Genomic DNA, 22,131 nt, shown 5'->3' on the forward strand with positions numbered 1-22,131 from the left:
AAGCACCTTGTTTTTCATGTGCCTTAGCATGCCTTCCAGGAGAATGTGCTCCAAGATTTTGCCAGGCACAGAGGTGAGACTGACTGGTCTGTAATTCCCCGGGTCTTCCATTTTCCCCTTCTTGAAAATGGGGGTTATATTTCCCTTTTTCCAGTCATAGGGAACTTCACCTGACTGCCATGATTTTTCAAATAGGATGGGCGTTGGCTTAGCAACTTCATTTGCCAGCTCCTTCAGGACCCGCGGATGGATTCCATCAGGTCCTATGGACTTGTGCACATTCAGGTTCTTAGATCAAAAAGAGAGGAGAATGTTATGCTTCTTTTCTTGCTTGAAAAAAAAAAAAATGCCTTATTAGATCTAAATCTGGTCTTGATTACAAATCATTCAGCAAAATAAACTAAACTTAGTTTGATTTTAATGCATTGAGCAAAATCACGTATTTTGTACTAGTTAAGCTTGACAATGTGCACTAGTTTCTAGCATATATCCTTGTATGTGTTGAATAATTCTTGGATAAAATAAAAAAAATTGTCTTAAAAAAATATATTTTTGCTAAATTAACAAAGAGACTAAATGGTCTCAGTTACACTAGTTTAAACCAGAACAGTTCCATAATCAACAGATAATGGGAATGGTTCAGATTTATGCCAGTATGACTGAGATATGAATAATGGCCTGTGTAAAGAGATATCAAGATTCTAATGACACCAATACATTTGCAAGAACTGTGAGGCCACGTATATTGGTTGTTTCTACTAGCTATAAATTGAAATGTCAAATATTTGCTATATATCTTTTTAAATATATATATTCTTATATATATATTTAGGCTTTTTCAATATATACATTTTTATTAACGTGCTGTAGTGTAGGCTTAGGTGACTGGTTTTACTTGCTTTTTCAAGTTTTAAAGGTGCAGGATCTGTTGCACTGTCACCCACACCCAAGATAGACTAGATCCATTGTAATCTCCCGGTGTGTCTTGTAGTTTATTGTACTTTTATAGTGTTATGCCAGCTTTCAAGACTGATCAAACTCAGGTTTGGAAGCAGACTCAAGATCCCAGGCCCGATGGTGGTGGAGGCTGGTCCCCTTCTGAACGTGATGCTCTCAGTCTCTAGGGGAGGAGGAGCATGCTGGCTGTCCTGCTGTTCAGCATGACCCAAGAAGCAGCATTAGCTTTGTCACTGGAGCCACTAGTCAAGAGTGGCCAATAGCCACTTGCTATTGGTGTGGTGGCTGCCAGATCATGGTGGGGGCAAAGGCAAAAGTCTAGCAATTTTGAGTATTCAAAGGGGAACTGATACTGCACATTTAAAACAACTGTTTGTGTTCTACTCTGTTGTTTTTAGCCTTACACCTAAGTGCTTGCATGGCATAGATGAACTGCTTTGTTATTGTTGTAACTATGTGCTTGAGCTTTTTCTGCAGCCTCTGTTCCTTTCAACTATGAGTCTTTCCGAATATTCTGAAGCAATTCTGTTTTAGGGTGGTGGCATGGAATTAGTGTTGCCTCTTGCCAACTTTATTCCCCTACATTTTTTTATTGAAATAGAGATGCATGCTTCAGAATAGCGAGCTGTGCCTGCCTAAAGCAATATGACAAAGAATCTATAAAGATCACATTCTTAGAACTAATCTTACATAGTAAATCACTGATTTCAGCTTCATTTCATTGCTGAATATAAGCTGTGTATTTATTTTCAGCTATACTAAAATTCATTGCTGATATTTATTCTGCAAATGTAGCTCGTCAGTGTGGCTAGAAGGCTGAAAACCTGGATCACTGCTCAATGAATAGAAAGCAGTGTGGCTTCCACAACCCAGTATAAATAAGAACGTGTTGGGAAGTCCTGAAGATGCATGAATTTTTCATTTGTTTGGTTTGTTTCTCCGTAAACCTTGTTATGACCTACCTGAAAATTGAAAATATTGTAAGCTATCTAGAAAATAGTAGCTGTTTTACATTCGTATGCCACAGGAGTGTAAAGTAGTTTAGTGTGCAGTAGAAACTAATTCCTATTTATGTTTAATATTCAGTAGAATATTCTACATAGAATAACACCAGTGACAGCTGATCTTCTAGGAGAGAAAATTCAATAAAAATGAAAAAAGCATCCAAATTCAATATGTTAAAACTACTTGCACTGGAAAGTATTGAGCAGTCTAGTTTGTAATGTTTTACTCCAGTATTACTTTTGCTGATATTACTGAATGCTAGATCCTTCATCTGCTTGTGACTGTGCCTCCAGAACACAATCAAAACAATTATTTGCAGAGCAGAATGAAAATAATCAGCATAGCCCTTTTTTTTCCTGAATTGTAAATAGATGCACTAGAAGTGGACAGTGAGTTCTTGGTACTGGTTAAATAACTCATTACTATAATTTAATTAAACTGCTCATAGCTAGCAGCACATTTTCAGTACAGAAAAAATGAAATTGCTTCTCAAAAGCATAATATGTTAGTAAAATGCCTAAATGTTTGAATGAGTTAACATTCTTAGGAGACTAGAAAGGAAAAGAAATACATCCACCTCACTAAAGATTCACCTGTATTCTCTAAACTCCCCAGTCTCCATGGCAAGCCCATTTAATCCTGCATAAAACTTTTTGCCTTCTTCCAAAAACTTCCTACTGAAGTGATTCGTTTTGCTGTTGCTAATTGTAATTACAGATTTGTCTATTCTGTGGTCAGTTATGCTTAGCTGTTTCACTATACCTGTCCTTATCTGGCTATATGTGTTACTCGAAAAACAAAGGATGGCTCCCCTTGGCCAGGCTTCAGTTCTTGTGTGCACGTGTCTGCAGTACAACTGACTGTGCCTGTGAAGTACACATGCATCTTGCTTGTATGTAGAGACTTCAGCATGCCCAATTCAGCAATCTGATAATGCATTTGTCTAATATGCTTATAAAAAGTTGGTCCAGAAGGATCAATAAGGGCCCTTCATTTCTGCTTACTGAGATTTCACAGGTATTGTCATCTCAGGTACAGTCAGTAGTCATGCAATGTCGTAGCCTGACTTGAAACATGCTTTAAGTGCAACCACCCATAGTAGTATATGTTATATCAAGTCTGTCACTTCTATGTGCTTGTTCTTTCTAGAAGCCATTTGCTGTCTCACTTCCTTAAAAGTTCTGTTCAAATACTTGAAAGAAAATAGTATAAAGAATGGGTAAAGGCTTATCTTTGGAGTTTGACCAAGGCTATGTTGCAAATTGATGGATTCAGCTAAACTAAGGAAGGCAAGTTTAGATTAGATGCTTTATAAGTGGTGTGTTCCAAATACAAAGCACCACTGGTCTCATGAGGAGCTGCCAAGGGAGATTACAGATGAACATCAAAGCAAATATTTACCAGAAGTATAGAAATTAGATTTGTGGAGTCAATTAAAAAGCTTTTTACTGCTGAGGTGGTATCTGTAGACCGGTGAGCTGTTCTTGTGAGCCATGGAGTTACTGCTATTTCCTAGCAGGAGCTGGGGGGGGGACTTGGACCTTTAAAGAGATGTCATTGTTTGGCAGAGCAAGCTATTTAATGTGCTAAGATATTTACTGCAACAGACTGGTCTCCCAACCAAGATATTTTAAAGCAATTATTGTCAGTATTTTTTGCTTTGATACATTGAAAGTCAAATAATACACTGGGTAAACACATCCTGGGTGCATTTTCACTGAAATTAAAGCCTACAGCCCATTTCAGGCATTATAATGAGAGGAGTTTATTTTGAATGGTAGAGAATTCATTTTGAGGCAAATTTTATCACAGAGGTAGCAATGAATTGTAACACTGTTGTACATGGGTTGGATTTCCCCATCCTTTTTATTGATGTGAAACAAGTCACAAAAAGAAGAAAGTTAATTGCATTTAAATTAGCAAAAGCTGTCATACTACAGGTTAAACTACTATTAGAAATATGGTAATTAGATACATTGGGGCGTTATTATGGATAAAACAAAGACACAGGAGACTTTCAATCAAATGTTAATGTAAGATATCACAGCATATGAGAATTGTTTAGTGAATTTGCTTGACAATTAGTGAAGAAGCTTGTTTAACAGAATTTGTTCATATATAAAAAGAACCTATCACAAAACAAAATGAAAAACCAAATTCAAGTCTGTCCTAAAGCTCCATTAGTGAGTTAAAATATGGAGAAAACAATGGCATAAAAGAAATCCATATTTTCTAACAAAGGTGTGTATCCAACTAGTAACCATGTTGCAAATAGCTGTCTTGAAATTCTGAAAAAAGTCAAGAGTCTAGACAACACAGCAGAAAGGAAAGTAGCTAACATCATGCCAGAGGCCTCCAGGGTAAAAAAGTGTGTGGAAACAAAAGCAATGTTTTTGAAAGGAAAACTAGTTTTCTGGCAAGCAGTACTCTTCAAGAGATGAAACTTGCACAGCTGAATGATTTAGTGGCACTCAAAACAGGCACATAGGTTCTTAACACACTGTGGACCAGGCGATGTCAACATCCTCGTAAGGTACATGCCTCAAACTCTGAAAACTTTGAAATTTGGATTTTGTTCACAACAGTGACTCTGTTAAAAATGCAAGGTTTTACTGCACCTGCTGCTTGTCTATCTTTCGAATTGTACTAAATTAACTGCTGGAAGTTAGTGTAATTCCTATCAGTATTGCAAAGCCGATACAATACAATAATGTGGGAAAGCACAATGTCATTTCGTATTTACTATTATCATCACCTGCCTAGAAAGTGGCTAAGCACCAAATCTTCACTTAACCAAGAGCCTCATAGAAAATATGGGAAATTGTGACCTCTGTGGGATTGCCTCAGAGTCTGGAATCTGTCTTCTTGGGTGACAGTAAGATAGCAGAAGATTCAGCCCAACACGAACATCTGGGACACAAAATTCAAACTGGAAGATGCTCAGATACTACAGGGAACACATAACACCAATAAAAAACATGCACAGCATGTAAAAAAGCAGGATGTAAAGATGCCAAAGAACAATGCTGTTGATACAGTGACTACAAAAACTTGGTTCAGTAGTGAAAAAAAGAGATCTAAGCAGGACTTTTTCTTTCCTTTTTTTTTTTTTTTTAAATAGGGTCTGTCTTATGAACATAGTGTATGTAAGTCATGGTAGCTTGTACTTTAATCCATTTATTCCAGGGGAACTAAAGCCAGCCTTTAGCTTCTGTGCCTGTACAAACATGCTTATGGTTTGTTAGAAACTTACACAAACTTACTTAGAACTACATGAGACTTGGTAAAGTATTGCATTTTTCTTTATTAAGGATGAGTTTGCTTAACTGACTGAGCCTAAATGGCTTGCTAAAACATTGCCTTTAAGCTAGTTACAGGTTCCATGATTGTAAGCTGAAAGCCCAGTACCTCTTGCACCCATCACATTTTTCCCTCCAAATAAGATATGAGTGCATAGGCCATTGATAAATGTGCTGACTTGGGAGAGATCTGTCTGGTCTGTTCGTTTAGATGATGAGGTAACCGTGGGGAAGTTCTATGCCACCTTCCTGATACAGGACTACTTTAGGAAATTCAAGAAACGCAAAGAACAAGGACTGGTGGGGAAATATCCTGCGAAGAATACCACGATTGCTCTGCAGGTGATTTTGTTTTTACATTTTTAACTAAGCATTTTGTGAGCTTACTTGAAATAGCAGGTAGATGAATATTGATGATTGTGCAGTGCTGCCAGGATTTTATTTAGCTGGAACAATTTTGGCCCTTATTCATCAGAAAAGTAAAACGTAATCCTGCTATTCTGTCTAAAACAAGGTAAGTGCAAAATGTTATTCTCTCTGGATTACTCACATGATAGCAATGGTTATAAAATTTGTTAGCAAGTCTAGTTGATACATCACAAACTAAAGTTGCTGATGTAAAATCAGATAAACGAAGTTCTGAGCTATCGTTTCCACTCTTTGTTTTACTTCAACTGTTTAATTTCTTGTGTACCTACAATGCTATTACCCAGTTCTTAGAAAACTTCCTAATATGCATTACCTAAGTTTTTTACATGGTACCATTTCTCTTCTTAATTTTCATTGTTCTTTTACCTTTCTACTTATGATCACTGGTGAAATATTTTCCTATCAGTATTTTTAATAAATATTTACATATTTTGAGCTTCACATCCATCAATTTCTTTCATAGGAAGTAATAATAGCATACTACATTAATGTCATATACATCTGTCTGTCTCTTTAAACAAGCTATCAGATGGAAACCAGAACAATAGACTTTGCCACCTGTGTCTCAGAGGGCCTGCAGCAAGCAGTCCATTGAGTTCATGTGATCTAAGGAGTATATTGTGAAAACTTCTGTCTAGTGATATGCTTTGTATTTGAACTTTGAAACAGGCAAAGGAAAGCTGTCGTCAAATAATTCCAGACATCATACGCTGTATCATTTTTGTTGGATTGGGACTTTCTGAATTTCAGTTAATGCTGAGTAGATTGCTACTGACTATAAAGATATTCAATGTTTCTCATAGCTTTTTATTCTGATGCCAGAATTTAGGAATATGTTGTGAAAATTCTTTTCTGAAAAGGGAGAAATGTGTTAACCTGAATCAGCTACTCTTTGTTAAAGGTCTTGCTCATTTATACTTCGATCCAGCAGAATGATCTTAGCTGTTTTAAGTGAGTGATATGTTTCATTCCTCTTTCCTATAAAGGTCTCTGCTGTCTGCTCTGGCACAGATTCTGTTCCAAGTCACCGTAAGAGATGCAATAGGCAGAGAAGGATTCATCACAATTCTTGTTATTGACGTGTGAACACATGGTTTGCCAGAACAGTACGAACTATATTTGTGTATCACAGAAGAAGAGAAAATTATGGGGAATGGAAGAGATAAAAAGATTGGGAACAGTTGAGAGGAAAGTGAAAGACATTGAATTTTAGGAAGGACTTTGCAGACTTCATTAATAGTAAAATTAACAGAGCCTTAAAAACGCCTGTTGTAAAATTTTTTTCTTCCCTTTCCATTTCCCTTTAGTCTCATTTCTCTCTCTCTGTAAGGTAGTGATACTTGGTCCTGAATTTGATATTTCTTAGAAGTGCCTCTTTCACTATGCAGGTGGCTCTTCAGCAATGTAATGCTAGTGTAACAAGCTGAACTAGAGAAAGAAAAGGAAAATTGAAAGTGGTGGGTGGCCTGACATTTACTTCTGCAAGTGATATCATTCGACCATGTCCAGCATTTGACCAGATTCTTCCAGGCATGGTAGTTTGAGGAGTGGCTGTATTTGTTCCTCAGGGGACAGTGTAGATGTTGCGAAATCAGCAACTTCTGAATTAACAGTTGAACAGGTACAGAATACTTTTTGTTTGTTTGTCATTAAGATTTTAGGTATTTTAACACATCAAACTGTGAAACTTACACTTTTGCCTGAATTTGGTTGCATGAGACCAAAACTTGTATATTGTATCAAGAGGATGTCACTGGCAGCTCCCTCACCATTTGAGGGCCAGAACCTTGACCCAGCTGGAATAAAGAGAGCTATTTCTTCTGATTCTGTAATTGAGAAAAGAACAATAAAAGTTTGGGCTGAGTCAGCAAATTAGAACAGAGCTCCTTGCAAAACTAGATTTGCTTTGTGAATGCCAGAGCATGCAGCAGGCAGGAATTCCTCTTACTCCACAATACTTGCATTCAGTGTGATTTTTATTCTGTAGAGTTCAGGTTTTCCTCAGGGATGCAGTGTTTGCTGTTAGCTGAACACAGGCTGCTGTTTGTGTACATGTAGTCAGAGAAGAGGAAGCAATCTAGAAAGTGAAGTGCATCTTGGGGGGAAGGGAGGGGTGTGTTATCTGTTCAGGCTATCGAGTAAAGTTGTTTTGCCAGTAAGTTTCAAATTCTTCAAATTCTTCAAATTCTGTCAAAGGACACTTCAAATTATAGCCAACAGTAGTTTGTCTGAACTTGCACACTGACACTGAAAGCATCTTCAGAAATAAAATAACAGCATTGCTTGGAACTATGGCAGTTTGTGTTAGCAGACCCAAGGGTTTTCACTGCTTGTGAAGAAAAGCAGGTGGTTCTGAAATGACAGCTGACCCACTGGTGTCACAGTGCCTTATGCAGTGCAAACAAATATATTTTCTGGATAAAATCTGAACAAAATTTCATGTGACACAGTAGTTTAGAGGATGTCTTTTTGTAGGGATGGAAATTTATATTGATCAAAACAGTAGTCACATGGATAGTAAGATAAATGTTAAGTGGAGCATGTACAAGTTTAATTGCTTTCATCTAGTACTTTGAGTGAATGAATTTTACACTATTTTTCCTAGGGAAAACACTTACTGTAAACTATGTAAAGCTTTTATATTTCAAATTTATTTACATTTAACTCTCTTTGTTAATAAATACAAATAAAAATTAAAGGCTTTTCCCCTTCACATTAGAAGTACACAAAAGCACTGTTTTATTGAGCTGAACCGGATTTTGAGAATGCTTCAGATTGAGCTAATCATACTTTCTTCCTCTGCAAATTTCGTAAGTCGTATTGACCCTGCAGTAAACAGTAAAAGAAAAAACCCTTTCTAGTAGGCATCAGCTGTTGCTCAAGTTCAATTTAATTGTGCTCCCATGTTCATGTTGTGTTCCTAGAAAGGCTTAGCTTGAAGGGAGTCTGGGTTTGACCGAAGCACAGAGCTTTTGTGTAGTTGTAGAGCAGTGCACTCAGCTCCAGCGTTAGAAGATGGGCTCTGTGAAGATGCATAACACTGGGGAATCAAGACTTGACTACTACGTCTCTTATGTTCACTGCTATAGTGTAGGTCTATTCAACTGTTTTTCTGCATGCTTGTTTTCTTATTTTGGTTGTTCTTACCTTGTATTCTGTTCATACTAACCTGAGTTTATTTTGATGTTCAAGTGTAGCTTTGGGGGTTTTCCTTTTTAATTTTCTTTGCTATGAAATAAGCAGGTAGTAAAAATATGTTCATTATCTACAAATGTAATGGTTTATATGAACATTTTTAGAGTAATAGTATCCTGAAGCTCTGAAAACCTGAATATTTAAAATTCATTGTTATGCTTTATTTCAGATCTAGTGAGTTTATATAGCATCAGACATAAATATACATAATTTTTCTAAAATGTGTGTAGTGAAGCTTTGCAAGTGTCTCTTTGATTGCTTGGTATCCCTAAAAATGCTCTAAAAGAGGGAGCATTTTGTGTTTTACGTGACTAGAAATAGTGTATGTGACAGTGATTCTTTCTATTTAAATACAGATACTGTGTTTGCACTTCTTAAACTAAGCCTAAACTGCATCTATATGTAGGTTGCAGTATAGCTCAAAATGGATGTGGGCTGAGTTTAGATATAGAGGAATTTATTTTTTTGTAGTTCCTGTATTTATAAGTACTCAATGCTTTTCTAAAAGTTGTGACTCTGGAGTCTTTGCATTATATGCAAATTTCTTTATGTAAGACATAAGTCTAAAATGGTGGTACTATTTTATGTGTACTATAGACATGGAAAATTGGTTTAAAATGTGGCGTTTGTTAAGAGTAGTCTTTTTAAAGCATTTAACTGTTTAATGTTTAGCTTAACCTTAAAATATTTTGGTGTCAGGTGCTTTTCAAACATTGTTATCTCTTAAGCATTGTTCATCTCTTTCTAAATGACCAATTCAGAAATGCAGTTACAAGTCATGTGACATTTTAGGGTTGTGGATAGACTCCTACCATTCTATTATTTCAGCATTTGAAAGCACATGTGTGTCATCTCAATGCTGTGTCAGAGACAGGGGCATCATTAATTGTCTCTTGAGATGCTATTTAGCACCCAGCACTGGTGTATTAGTGCCTCCTGCCATCTTGAAAACATTGCAGGTGCTATTATGCCTCATAAAGCACAGCTGCACAGAATCATCGTGTTAATTTGAAGTCATCTTGTGCATTTATGGGAAAGTCTATTTAAAGACACTCTTGGCTTTATTATGTAATTATGTTGTTCAGCGCTCTGTGTGTTGCTGGTTTACTAACCATTGGACTGATACGTTGCATTTATCTCATGCCTACAAGCGAAAGAATAAGCAAGGAAGGCATAAAAAATTCGATCTTGGAGATAAAGTTTCTGAGTAAGAAATAATTTCTTTTGCAAACTTCTAGTGAAATCTTTAGAATAGAATTAGAGGCAATCAAACACAGTGTAGGGTTAATCTCTCTTCTCCCTCTACTTCAAAGAAACAACAACAAAGTAGAAAAACCTGAGCAGAAACAACAGCTGCCCTCTTGCAGAGTAGCATGAATAATTCAGTGATGTAGTTCTGATCAATGTTATCCCTATAGAGCTTGTGCCTAAATATCTCTTGCATGTTTTGTCTGTTCTGTTATAGACCCTTTTATCTTCAGTGTTATTGTTGAAAACAAAATTTGCTAAAAGGTAAATGCACATAAGGACTTGCACCCTTGTGGGAAGAAATGTGTATTTTTCCCATTTAGAGATACATTCAGCAGAGACATTTGTGTATAGCAAATACTAATACTCTGTGTTGGGAAGTTAGAGAACTGAACTGAACAGTTTCATGTTCTAAAATATACCGGGATTATTAAAGACATTTTGTTAGAGAGCAGTCCACCTGACTGATCTAACAGCCTTGTGAACCAGACAGGGTTTCAGTCTGATGAGCTGAGATGGATATTAGATATCTCAATGATGGCAGAACTGGCCCCTTGTGTCTTGAAATGATGTGAATTGTATTTTGGTCCTCAAAAATAGGGAATAAATCAGTACTTATTAATCGTATTTCCACTTCTTTAGGGAGAAATTTTACAGGTATTTTTCACTGCTGAAATGGCATAAAATAATCTTGAAGCTTTGTTTCAGGAAAGGTGAGATCTCTTTGGACATGGAATTAAGAATCTGCCATAAAAAATTAAAGATAGAAGGGAGACTAGAGAGAGTGTGACCCTTTCAGTAATCTTTACCAACCAAAGGAAATGTTATGCAAGTTTTTATGTTGGTCTTTAGTGCCTACTCATTGTTCCATTTGGGGAAAGTAAAGAGGTTTTAGCTGTGATTTCCTTCAGTGGTAGCTGACTGATCTAATGGATTGTCTTATCAGTAAGAGCTCAGTGTGAGAATTTGTCACTATGTGGCGCTCTTCTGTCGTAAAAATTGTTCTTCCATTACTTAGAATACTGTTAGGTTACACCAGGTAAAATGAGACTGTACATGGGAGTAATCATTTAATGACAGAGTCACAAAATTGTTGCAGGTAGTTCTGTTACAGCAAATAAACTGAGGAATATTTTAATTCACCAGGCAGATGTTGCTTGTAGAACCTGTGGCTTCACTACTGCCTGTGAGTGAATAAAGCTGATGGGTTTGGTTTAACTAATATATACTTTTACATAGAGTGATCTAGGTTTTAGTCTTCTGCTGTTGACTGTCATTGCAAGAGATCTGTTACATGAAAATGAGTATTGCTGTTGGGAGATGAGATGATAAAAGCTGCCTGCATTCTCTTGAGTAAAGGAGTAATTCACCAAGTAGAGAAACAGAAGGCAGTTTGAGATGTAATCAAAATTGAATTTCTATTCAATATGTTGCTTCCAAACACGTGGCTTTTCTCATATTTTGGGCATATCTTTGTGGGACTTTGACAGACAAGAATATAAGCTAGTAGGTTTTGTAGGGGTTAAAATTTATAATACTGCTGTCTGAGAGTATTGTGTTCCCAGAAAGGCTTAGCTTGAAGGGAGCCTGGGTTTGACCGAAAGCACAGAGCTTTTGTGTAGTTGTAGAGCAGTGCACTCAGCTCCAGCGTTAGAAGATGGGCTCTGTGAAGATGGGGAATCACTGGGGAATCAAGACTTGACTACTACGTCTCTTATGTTCACTGCTATAGTGTAGGTCTATTCAACTGTTTTTCTGCATGCTTGTTTTCTTATTTTGGTTGTTCTTACCTTGTATTCTGTTCATACTAACCTGAGTTTATTTTGATGTTCAAGTGTAGCTTTGGGGGTTTTCCTTTTTAATTTTCTTTGCTATGAAATAAGGAGGTAGTGAGTGTGAAATGCAAGTGACTGTTCTTGCTAATGATTGGCTAACTGAATAGGATAGTAATATTCTGCAAAATGTATAGAAGCCATTGGTCTTATACTTTGAATTTTGTACCTTTAAGTGTTAATTTTACTTCCCTTTAGCGCCTTACAAATTGATGACATTAACCTTGCTAAAGTCTTGACTACACAATTATAAGTGTGAGAAAGCACAATGTATTAATGAAATGCATGTTGACTCACAATTAAATGATTTTTAAAGCCTTGTTCAATTATAGTATAACTCTCTATATTCACCCTGGAGGAAGAAAATATAGTTATCAAATACATGTGTTTAAAATGATGAGTCAACTCCATTTTCAGGAAGTGAAATACTGGTATGAGGGAGAAGCATATAACAAATCGTCACCGTTAGAAGGTTCATCCCTTTCCAGGTTCTGTTTGCTTACACTGCATAAAACACCATTTTGTTCCCCAGCAAACCAGCTATTTCCATGCTGAGCTGGAACCTGACCATGATGCTGTGATGTGCTCCAGGGAATGCGCGCAATAGATGGCATGAATGGGACCAAGCCATGTTTGGTACCTTCCAATGTCCTTCAGCTGTGCTTGGAGCTCTGAAACATAAAATTCTCCACACAGATTCCTGCCACCTCAGGATCAGTAACATTCAATGTCAGTGTCATGCCATAGAAGTACAGCTCTGATGGGCTGAAACAGCCCCAACATGTGCATCAAAAAATGCAAAAAAGGAAGAGAAAATTAAAATCAGGCTTTGAGATCATCGATGAATGGAGCCAAGTGCTGTGCATGAGTTTTTGAGGTGTAAAGCGTGAACAAACAAATCTTTGATTTCTTCTGAACCAGAGGAGATTGAAAAAGGAGTTGGGAAGCACAAGACTGCTTTTTGTTTCAGACCATGACAGCCAGAGTTAAAACAGGAAAAACATCTCTTTTGAAGTAAGGCAGGCCTCTACAAAAGCGCTGAATTCTCTGCCCAGAGCATGCTGTCTGTTTAATTTCTAGCATGCAGGTCTGTCCTTGGCAGTTTCAGCATTATTCTTTTTCCTAATGGTTGCTTGTCACAAAGGGCTTAAGAGCAATATGAACCGATACACGCTGTTACTATAGCATGATGGTTTCCTGTCCTAAACTAAAGCTTTAAATTGAATATCTGCATATCACAGTGCAGTGCAGATGAGCTGGAATTATTTCACTGCTTTCTCTCCCATCTGAGCTCTGCTAAAACTGCTGTTGCTATAGCAAAGAACCTGTGTTTCCTTTGTGGACACAGGCTGCAAACGTGTTTTTACATTAAATTTACATCTCATTGAAATGCATTCTATTATAGTTCTTGCTGATTGCTTACACTTTACTATAAGATGAATTTTATTTCCATAGGGCTCCATAAACATCAGTGGTCTCTTAGGATCTGCACCCTGATAATACAGACATGGTCATATCAACATGGTTGTACTGGAATGGAAGCCTCTTCCTAATAGCAGTAAAGCAGACTTATAGTAGGATGCATCCTCTGTGGATGTCAGGATACAAAAACTTGTAAACTGTCCTTTAAAATAAATTTGCACACCTGTAATTAAAGAATGAAAAGAATTTGCCTACCTAATGTATTATGGTATTGTCATTGATTTAGGCAGGACTAAGGACACTCCATGATATTGGCCCTGAAATTCGCCGTGCTATATCCTGTGACTTGCAAGATGATGAACCAGAGGAAAACAATCCAGAGGAGGAGGAAGATGTTTATAAAGTAATGTCAAAACACAGCTATGTGAATTGTTCTGTCATATAATATGAGATTAAAGAATGAGCTTATCCCTGAATATGAAGTAACAATAATAGTAATTAAAAATTCCCTTGAATCAGCACAATATTTAATGAATGAATATATTTTCTATATACCTATACAAATGGTATTACAAGGACATTTGCATCTCATAAATTTAGAAAGCAGTTCCTGCAGGGTGATTCACCTGCCCTAATTATTTCTCATTAATTCTTATTTTTTTCTTAAGCAAAACCTAAGAAAAGGCGTGAACCTTCTCATCTCAAATTTTGGTAGTGGCAAAATTTAATCTGGAAGTTTCTTAACTCCTGCAGTGGTGGACAGGAAGAGGAGAATTGAATTCTGTGCAGCCAAACCACAATAGACAGAGCTGCGTATTTTAAAATGAACGCCTGGAATCACACAGAGGTCAACAAAATATAAATTTAATTTCCAGTTTCCTGTGAGGGATATCAATAAGAACCAATCAGAAAAAAAAAAAAAAGTCTGTTTTCCTCTCTTAAGCTATAGATACTCAGTCTAATGGTAAGCACATAAAGTTGGTATTATAGTCGGGAGTGTTCTGCAAAGCATTTGTCAGCTGGCAAGAAAACTTAATTTTCCACAAGCATTTCAGAAGAAGTAGGTGGAAAAGCTTGCTTTGGCAGTAATTATATCAGAAGCCCCATAGCTTGCTATTGTTCTTCGAAAAAAAGGAGGATGTGTCACTGGAGACAGTGCCACAGTTACCACCAGTAGATGCATTTCTCCGCCAACCATCATTACCTCCTGTCTTCCCTAGATTGAGCTTCAAGACAGACTGCTGTCATCTAAGATCACACCCGGCTAGACAGGGAGGATACATAATCTGGGTCAGACGTGAAAGAGAGCTGCATGCCATAGTCATAACTTAGCACTGCATTCTCCCTTTCACCATCCATTACACTCTCAAGGCTGATAGTTACTCTCTTTTTTGTACCTCTGCAAAAACAAAGAATGGGAGCACTGAAGCTGAATGTTATCTACCTAAGATATGCTTGCAAGCTCTTGCATGGCACTCCATCCTGTCTGACTGACACCTGTTGCAAACCAATGCTCTGGGAGAACAGGATAGAATTCCACCAAAGTGTTCTCAGAAATTCAGCAGAAATGTCCCTTTCTGAGGAACTTGGTGCATGTTCATGTATGACAATCTAGGTTTCTCCTAGATGTGGAGAAAGCTGGATGTCACATTTAGTTGTATGGAAAAAGAATAATAATCACAGCACAGTATTGATTTGACTCTGAAATACAAATATTGTCATTATCACAATCACATCTCTATCACTTGAGGAGATCCCATCTGAAGCGTTGTGAAATTAGAAAGAAAAATCTTGGATTATTTGAATTGCTACTTTTTTATGCATGTAGGAGAGAGAATTATGTTCTGTTCAGGTGTTTGACATAATTTTTTCTTTCTCTTCCCCTAACACAGAGGAATGGTGCCCTCTTTGGCAACCACATAAACCATATTAGCAGTGACAGACGAGATTCATTTCAACAGATCAACACCACACACCGTCCCTTACATGTCCAGCGGCCTTCAATTCCATCTGCAAGTGATACTGAGAAAAATATGTATCACCAGGCAGGAAATCCTGTATACCACAATCATCACAATCACAACTCAGTAGGAAAGCAAGTTCCAAACTCAACAAATGCCAATCTCAATAATGCCAATGTGTCCAAAGTTCATGGAAAACACGCAAGTTTTGGAAATCGTGAGCATAGATCTGAAAATGGTTACCATTCATACTCCAGAACTGATCATGAGAAACGCAGAAGGCCAAGCAGTAGGAGGTAAATTTATAAATATGTATTTGCTTTTAAATAAAGTATTATAAAACCCTATAAGAAAACTTATGCTACATGAAACTAATTTGTATATTTAGCTTCATTTCTGTTGTCTACTGATATATGAAATGTATTGAATATATAGCTCTGATGTATGGGAAATGTACATACCATTAATAAGGTTTGAAAGTAGTAGTTTTCTTGAAAGTGCAGTTGTTAGTTACAGCACAGACGTTGTAATCATCAATGAGTTTCTCCAAGTACCTGATTTTAAAATATCTTTCTCCTTATTTTCATGGTTTACCTGGATAGAACCCGTTACTATGAAACATACATTAGGTAAGTTGGTATATTTCCACTGCAATTGGAAAGGACAAAGTATATTTTTTTCCTTTTCTTCCTTCCTTTTCTTTCTTCTGTACAATTTTCAAAATCAACTATGACAATGCATATGCTGAATAACTTAAGTGACAATTTCAGAGTCACATTTTCCATTGCCTGTTCTAAAAGGATAGACTTCTGGTGAAGGTCAAAATTATTCCAGCCCTTTTAAAGTCCAGACAGGTTTGTGCAGTTTTCAACAGGCAAAAAAATCACACCTAATGGCAGTCCTTATTTAAAATTGACTTGTGTAGACTGGAAAAGCACTGGCTTTAGTTTTGATATTAATGTGTGCAGTTCCATTTATAGGGGACCCAAAATCTTTCCTGGTCTAATCACAGAATTATAGAATGGTTTGGGTCAGAAGGGGCTTTAAAGCTCATCCAGTTCCAACCCCCCTGCCACAGGCAGGGACACCTTCCACTAGACCAGGTTGCTCCAGCCACTATCCAGCCTTGCCTTGAACACTCCCAGGGATGGAGCAGCCACGGCTTCTCTGGACAGCCTGTGCCAGTGCCTCACCATCCTCACAGCAAAGAATTTATTCCTAATGTCTGATCTAAATCTACCATCTTTCAGTTTAATGCTATTCCCCCTTGTCCTATCACTACATGTTCTTGCTCCTCTTCAACTTTCTTTATGTCTGAATATTTTCTAAGACAATTTTAAAAATAGGGTGTATTGTGTCATTTGTAGTGCATTGCTGACTGTGCATTCAGTGCTAGTTTTTAATGCCTAGATCTGCGTGTGCATTTCAGACTTTTCTTGGAATATCTCAGCAAGTGCCCCTTAGTATTTTAGCCATTTGGCAAACATCAGGCATTTGAGAGATGCAGTGTTTTGTCAAAGTACTCTGAGTTTCTGTTTTGTAAAAATGTCTTAAATGTATTTGACTTCATTGAGCATCCCCCTATTAATTATTTTCTTATTTGTACCATAAGAAAATAAAGGGAGGTCATCTTCAGGTAACATGAAATAGACATGTTCTGAACTGTAGTTTGACATAATTCTGACAACAAGAGTTGTTAATACTTGTGGGTTTTTTTCTTTCTTTTTTTCTTGGAAGCACGTTAAAAGAACTGTCTGTAAAATATACAATATATAATTTATATAGATAAAGTATAAAAAAAATATTTGCTACTTACAGATCTGACTCTGGTGATGGGCGTCGACCTACTATTTGCCGTGAAGAGCATGGAGTTCAAGATTATTGCAATGATGATCATTATTTGGGAGAGCAGGAGTATTTTAGTGGAGAAGAATATTATGAGGAAGACAGTATGTTGTCAGGAAACAGGTGAGGATATTTGTTAAACTGGGAAAAGTGTTTTAATAAATTATGTATATGTCTTTAAAAGCTTCACTAAGCACTTACACTGAAAATTCTCTAATGAAGTTAATACTCCACAACTGCAGCTAAGTGCAATGGTGAAGAGAAATAGTATGTGGACTAAAGATCTTTTGTATTTGACATCATGTGCTGACTCCATCAAAACTTCTTCACCAAAGCCAAACACTAAGTTCCTGTAACTGAGTATAAACCAGTACATAACCAAAGAAGTGTTTCATTTTGAAATAAAGTTCCACATACAATGGAAGATGGATCAAGCTCAGATAGAGGAATCTTTAGAAATGATTTTTCGTATAAGGTAAAAAGAAAGGTGAAATTGATGATCTCTGGACTGAGATCATAAAGTAGTACTAGCTGGACCAATAAAGAATTGGACGAATTCCTTTTGAAAATTCTCATTTCACCTCTTTACTAATAATCCTCCTCTTGGGACCATTTTTTGTCTCCTTAGTACAAACACACAGTCATAGTTGTCCTGTCCTTCACATATTTGGAACAGATGTTTTTAAGTTTTATTCATAACCTTTATGGAAAAAGTATCAAGTGAATTTTAGTCAACAAGTAACATTTCTTACAAATATGTCTTTCTGCATAATGGCCAAATCTGCATTAATCTGAGGCTCCTTGCTGTAACTACAGAGTTTTAGTTTTGTAACCTGGTTCCTCTCAGTTTTCAAACTCATTTCTGTTTTCTCTGGCCAAAACTTGGAATACTATTCTAATTAATTACAGTATTTCTGTACAGTAGGGTCCAGTAGTGTTTTTTAACCGCTCTTGCCTCATTCTGTGTATTTAACTCCTGTGGTCTTTGCATTTGATATCTTAATTTCAGATTTAAGAAGAAAAAACCTTTTGGTAAATTAAAGCTTTTCTCTGCAACTTTATTTCACACAGTTTCTTCAGAAATGGACTGGGGTCGTTTTTTCTAACTTTAGAACAGTGGCTCCCACATTAGTTTGGTTTTGAGCATTAGCAGATCAGTTTGATTTGAGCACTGTACCCGTGGCTTCAGCCATAGGGCAGATCCTAAATTTGCACTGGGACCCCTCCTGTACATAAATAATAGGTGTCAAGTTTTTCAGGCAATGTTTTGGTGCTCTTTGGGAGGAAGTCCTGATATTCCCGATTCAGTCTTCAAAATGTGAGATGGTTTCAATGTTTTCTGAGTACCAATCTGTCATGGAACAGGACCTGTATTTGGTAATACTGAAAAGCTTTCTGTTGTTAAAAAAAAAAAAAAAAAACAACAAACACTTTTTTCCAAGTATCTTATTTTTTTTTTCATTCCATAATATTCACCTTTTCATATGATGTAGAAAGATGGGTGCATTTAGATGTTGAGTAGATTGTATTCATCTTCCTTACAAAAGCTGTGTTTCTGTACTGCTGAATTATTCAGTAACTTCTCAAAAATATCCTCTATTTCTATCAAACTTTTTTTTTACTTTGAAGTCCAGCCCAGAAAAAGAGGAATTTATTGCCATTTTATCTTAGATCCATAAGTGCATATGCACAAATGCCAGATATGCTGAATTCTCCTCCTCCTCTTATACCGTCTTTCTTTGCCATCTGAATTCTGGCAAGATTGGCAGCCTGATCTGTGTTTTATTGGTTTGCATAAAAGCTGAGATTTCCATGAAGGCTAAATTTTACAGAACTACTCATTTTTTTATATTGTCAAACTGATTGTATTGATTTTTGATAGTCAGATAACACCCTCCCAAGGTTTGATTTTTCAATAAGAGAATTAACTAGAATGTAAAAGGTTTAAATCCATTCTTCAAGTTTCTGTGCTCCCACATGGTACCAAGGGTTCACAAGAGGGCATGGCAGGACTAAGAAAAGGGTATTTTTATTTTGTGGTTTTTTTCAGCACTGTACATTTGAGCCTGTACTGGCAAGAATAACTTCACAGAAAATAGAATCTGAAAAAAATTTCACCTGAGAACTTACTATGTAACTATACTATTACAAAAGTCTATGCTTGCTATCTCAAAGTCAGTTTGCATACAGAAACTGGATTTTAACCTTGAGTCATGTAATTATATACTGTAGTGTTTGGTTATCTTGCTGGAGAAACTGTAGCATTGAAAATCTTCTAGAAGAAATTTAATAGAGCAATTTACAAGAACTCACTGAAATAACATGTTTTTAATTGTATTTTAAATGCAGGCATATGTATGATTACCACTGTAGGTATCACTGCCATGACTCAGATTTTGAGAGACCGAAAGGTTATCATCACCCACATGGTTTTTTTGAGGAAGAGTATTCACAGATCTGTTATGACACAAAAAGATCTCCTAGGAGACGGCTGCTACCTCCAACACCAACACGTAAGTACATTAAGAACAATTTGTTTGCCAATATGGAACTATTTTAATGCATTCAGACACATTCCAGTTTAAAAAGGCTTCTTTTTAACTTGGATTTCAAACATGGCATCTCTTGATTATGGTTGCCAGTGGTTTATTATGTATGGCAGCGATATCTGTCCATCCTGAGAGCCGTGTCAGAGAATCAACAGATCCTCACTTACAAGTCAGTCTTTCTAATATCTCTTGCCTCACTCCTCCAATAATACAAAAATAACCAATTTGATTACCAGTTTTATCCTGATTTGATAAACGAAGACAGAGCACAGTAGAAGATGTCAGTGGTTTGCTTTGAAACTTTGATCAGAGGGTTTTAGCCTATGTGCCTGTTAGTCACACCTGCAGGTCTGCAGCTCTGCCCCAGTCAGAGCCACTCTCCTCCTGACTCACCTGCTGGCACTTCCCTGTTCCTTTACCAGTCACACTGCTTAATGGCATTGTGATCACTTCCATTTCCATCTTTTCCAAGTGTGAGCTTAATGATGCTTTGATTGTGGGGTTTTTATCCTAACTTTTGAACTGCCTTCAGCTTTTGATGTGAGTTTCTCAAGCCCCTGTGAAAAAGAGCATTATCCTGAGCAAAGCGTCTTATTTCACATTCCCATTGGTACTTTATTCTGCCATCTCAAGAACAATGCTTAATATCCTGTGTTTCTTCTGGGGAAGAAAATATTTCAATTTATAGATTGAATTAATGTTGTCAACTGATTTTTTACCTGTTTCTTTAATTTTCATGCATTCTCCTTAGATCTTTCCCTTGGTTTCTTATCTCAAGCACAGTGTTGTTTTGTCTGCATTTTTTGAAAGCTCTCGTGCTTCTTATCTTGTAATTTTGGTTCTGTATGTTCCAGGCTATGCTGCAGAGATTAGCTGGGATAATTCTCTGGCGAAGTTAGGCACGACTTAAAGCTCTTGGAATTTGGTGTCTGAGCTCTGACACTTAACAGACCCGAAGCACTTGGGGTTGTGAAGTGTAAAATAAACCTCTTCCCAAACCTCTTTCTTGCTGGTGCACAAGAAAAAACACTCAGCTCTCAGCAGCATGCAGCCCAATAGTGTCCCTAAGAGAACCTTATGCATAGCATGGTTGGCACAGCTGGGTCTGTTACACATGTCTTTGGATGATGCTTTCTAATCGGTGCCATCCAAACCAGGCAATTCAGGAGCATTTCTAGAAGAGTCTCCACATTTTGGCTGCTATATGGTGAATTTGCTTTCTAGTGAAAACAGAGTCCTTTCATTCTGCTAATGCTAGCAGCCAGTCACAGTCCATTTTTCTGTGGAAGTACGACTGTAAGGACCCTATGGGTAGAAAAAGGACAGGCCATTTTTGTCTCAAACACCCTAAAGAAAATGCAGGCATAGATTTTTAAAGTGTGTTTCAGAGAAAGTGTAGTGGGATCATTACACATTTTCTGAGGTACAGTCTCAGACTATTTAAAGCTACAGAAAACTAGTAAAAGGCCACAGTGAAGTGTATCATTATATAATAAAAGAAACATTCTTCAGCAATCCTGACAGTGCTGCATCCTCACGTTTGGCACTTGTCTCCTTAGAAGATGACTCCTGCTATCTACTCTTTGGCTTTCTGACCTTAAGGGGCACAGATAGAGAAAGCAGAAAGAATGTGAGTTTTGCACTACAGAGAGTAAATAACTCAACTCGGATGAATGATAGTGAAATGCAGAGAAAGCTGCTAGTTCTCTTTTAGTAGCAGAAAAGGAAAAGACATCAAAGGGGAGGCTGTGAAAGGACACTCTTTCTACAAGCTTTTCTGATAGCAGAGGCATTTTAAGCCAAAGAACTAGATGGATGCTGTATATATCCATCCCATACATTGCAGGAGAACATGCTTTCAAAAAAATCCTCTGGGGCCTTCCCTTGGAAGTGTTACAAAGGGAAGGGTTGGCAGCTCCCTGTGACTGCAGCCTTTGGGACTCATTTAGCTTTTCTGATAAAGTTCTAGTGACAGTATTAAGCAGACATTTCTTTAAAAGAAGCCTACACTTTCTATCTCATGTACAAGAGACTAAATAAATGTACTAGGTAGGGGAGGGTATTTGATAGCCTAGGATAAGAGGACCTAGTTCTGATCTAAGATGTGTATGGGTAATGTAGGAAGTCCTTTGACTTACACCAGCATAAAGTCACAAGAGCACAGTCATACCTTCTGTCATAACCATTTATTCAATGTTCAGGAACACAGCTAAAAAATTTTAGAGGCTTGGTATGTCAGCAGATTTTAAAAGAAGCTCAACCCTATTATTTGTAACTAGTGAATGGACTGTTTGGCCTGGGGAGGAAGCCTTGGTGTTCTCATATGCAGAAAGAAAAAATAAAAATAGAAAAAACAGGCAAAGAAGCAAAACCCAAAAACTTTTTACAT

At 37.1% G+C, this 22,131-nt stretch overlaps 1 protein-coding gene across 1 annotated transcript in view; it reads left to right on the top strand.

Moving 5' to 3' along the window:
- Positions 1 to 22,131, top strand: part of CACNA1D (calcium voltage-gated channel subunit alpha1 D) — a 185,845-nt gene that overhangs the window by 158,632 nt on the left and 5,082 nt on the right. The window contains exons 40-45 of the mRNA XM_065687166.1: positions 5,473 to 5,603; positions 13,674 to 13,790; positions 15,280 to 15,644; positions 15,951 to 15,977; positions 17,167 to 17,316; positions 19,543 to 19,706. Of these exons, the coding sequence (XP_065543238.1) occupies positions 5,473 to 5,603; positions 13,674 to 13,790; positions 15,280 to 15,644; positions 15,951 to 15,977; positions 17,167 to 17,316; positions 19,543 to 19,706 (954 nt within the window). The remainder of the gene's footprint in view (positions 1 to 5,472; positions 5,604 to 13,673; positions 13,791 to 15,279; positions 15,645 to 15,950; positions 15,978 to 17,166; positions 17,317 to 19,542; positions 19,707 to 22,131) is intronic.

Source organism: Lathamus discolor, chromosome 7, assembly GCF_037157495.1.
Source record: "Lathamus discolor isolate bLatDis1 chromosome 7, bLatDis1.hap1, whole genome shotgun sequence".
In the NCBI taxonomy this organism is placed as follows: Eukaryota; Metazoa; Chordata; class Aves; order Psittaciformes; family Psittacidae; genus Lathamus; species Lathamus discolor.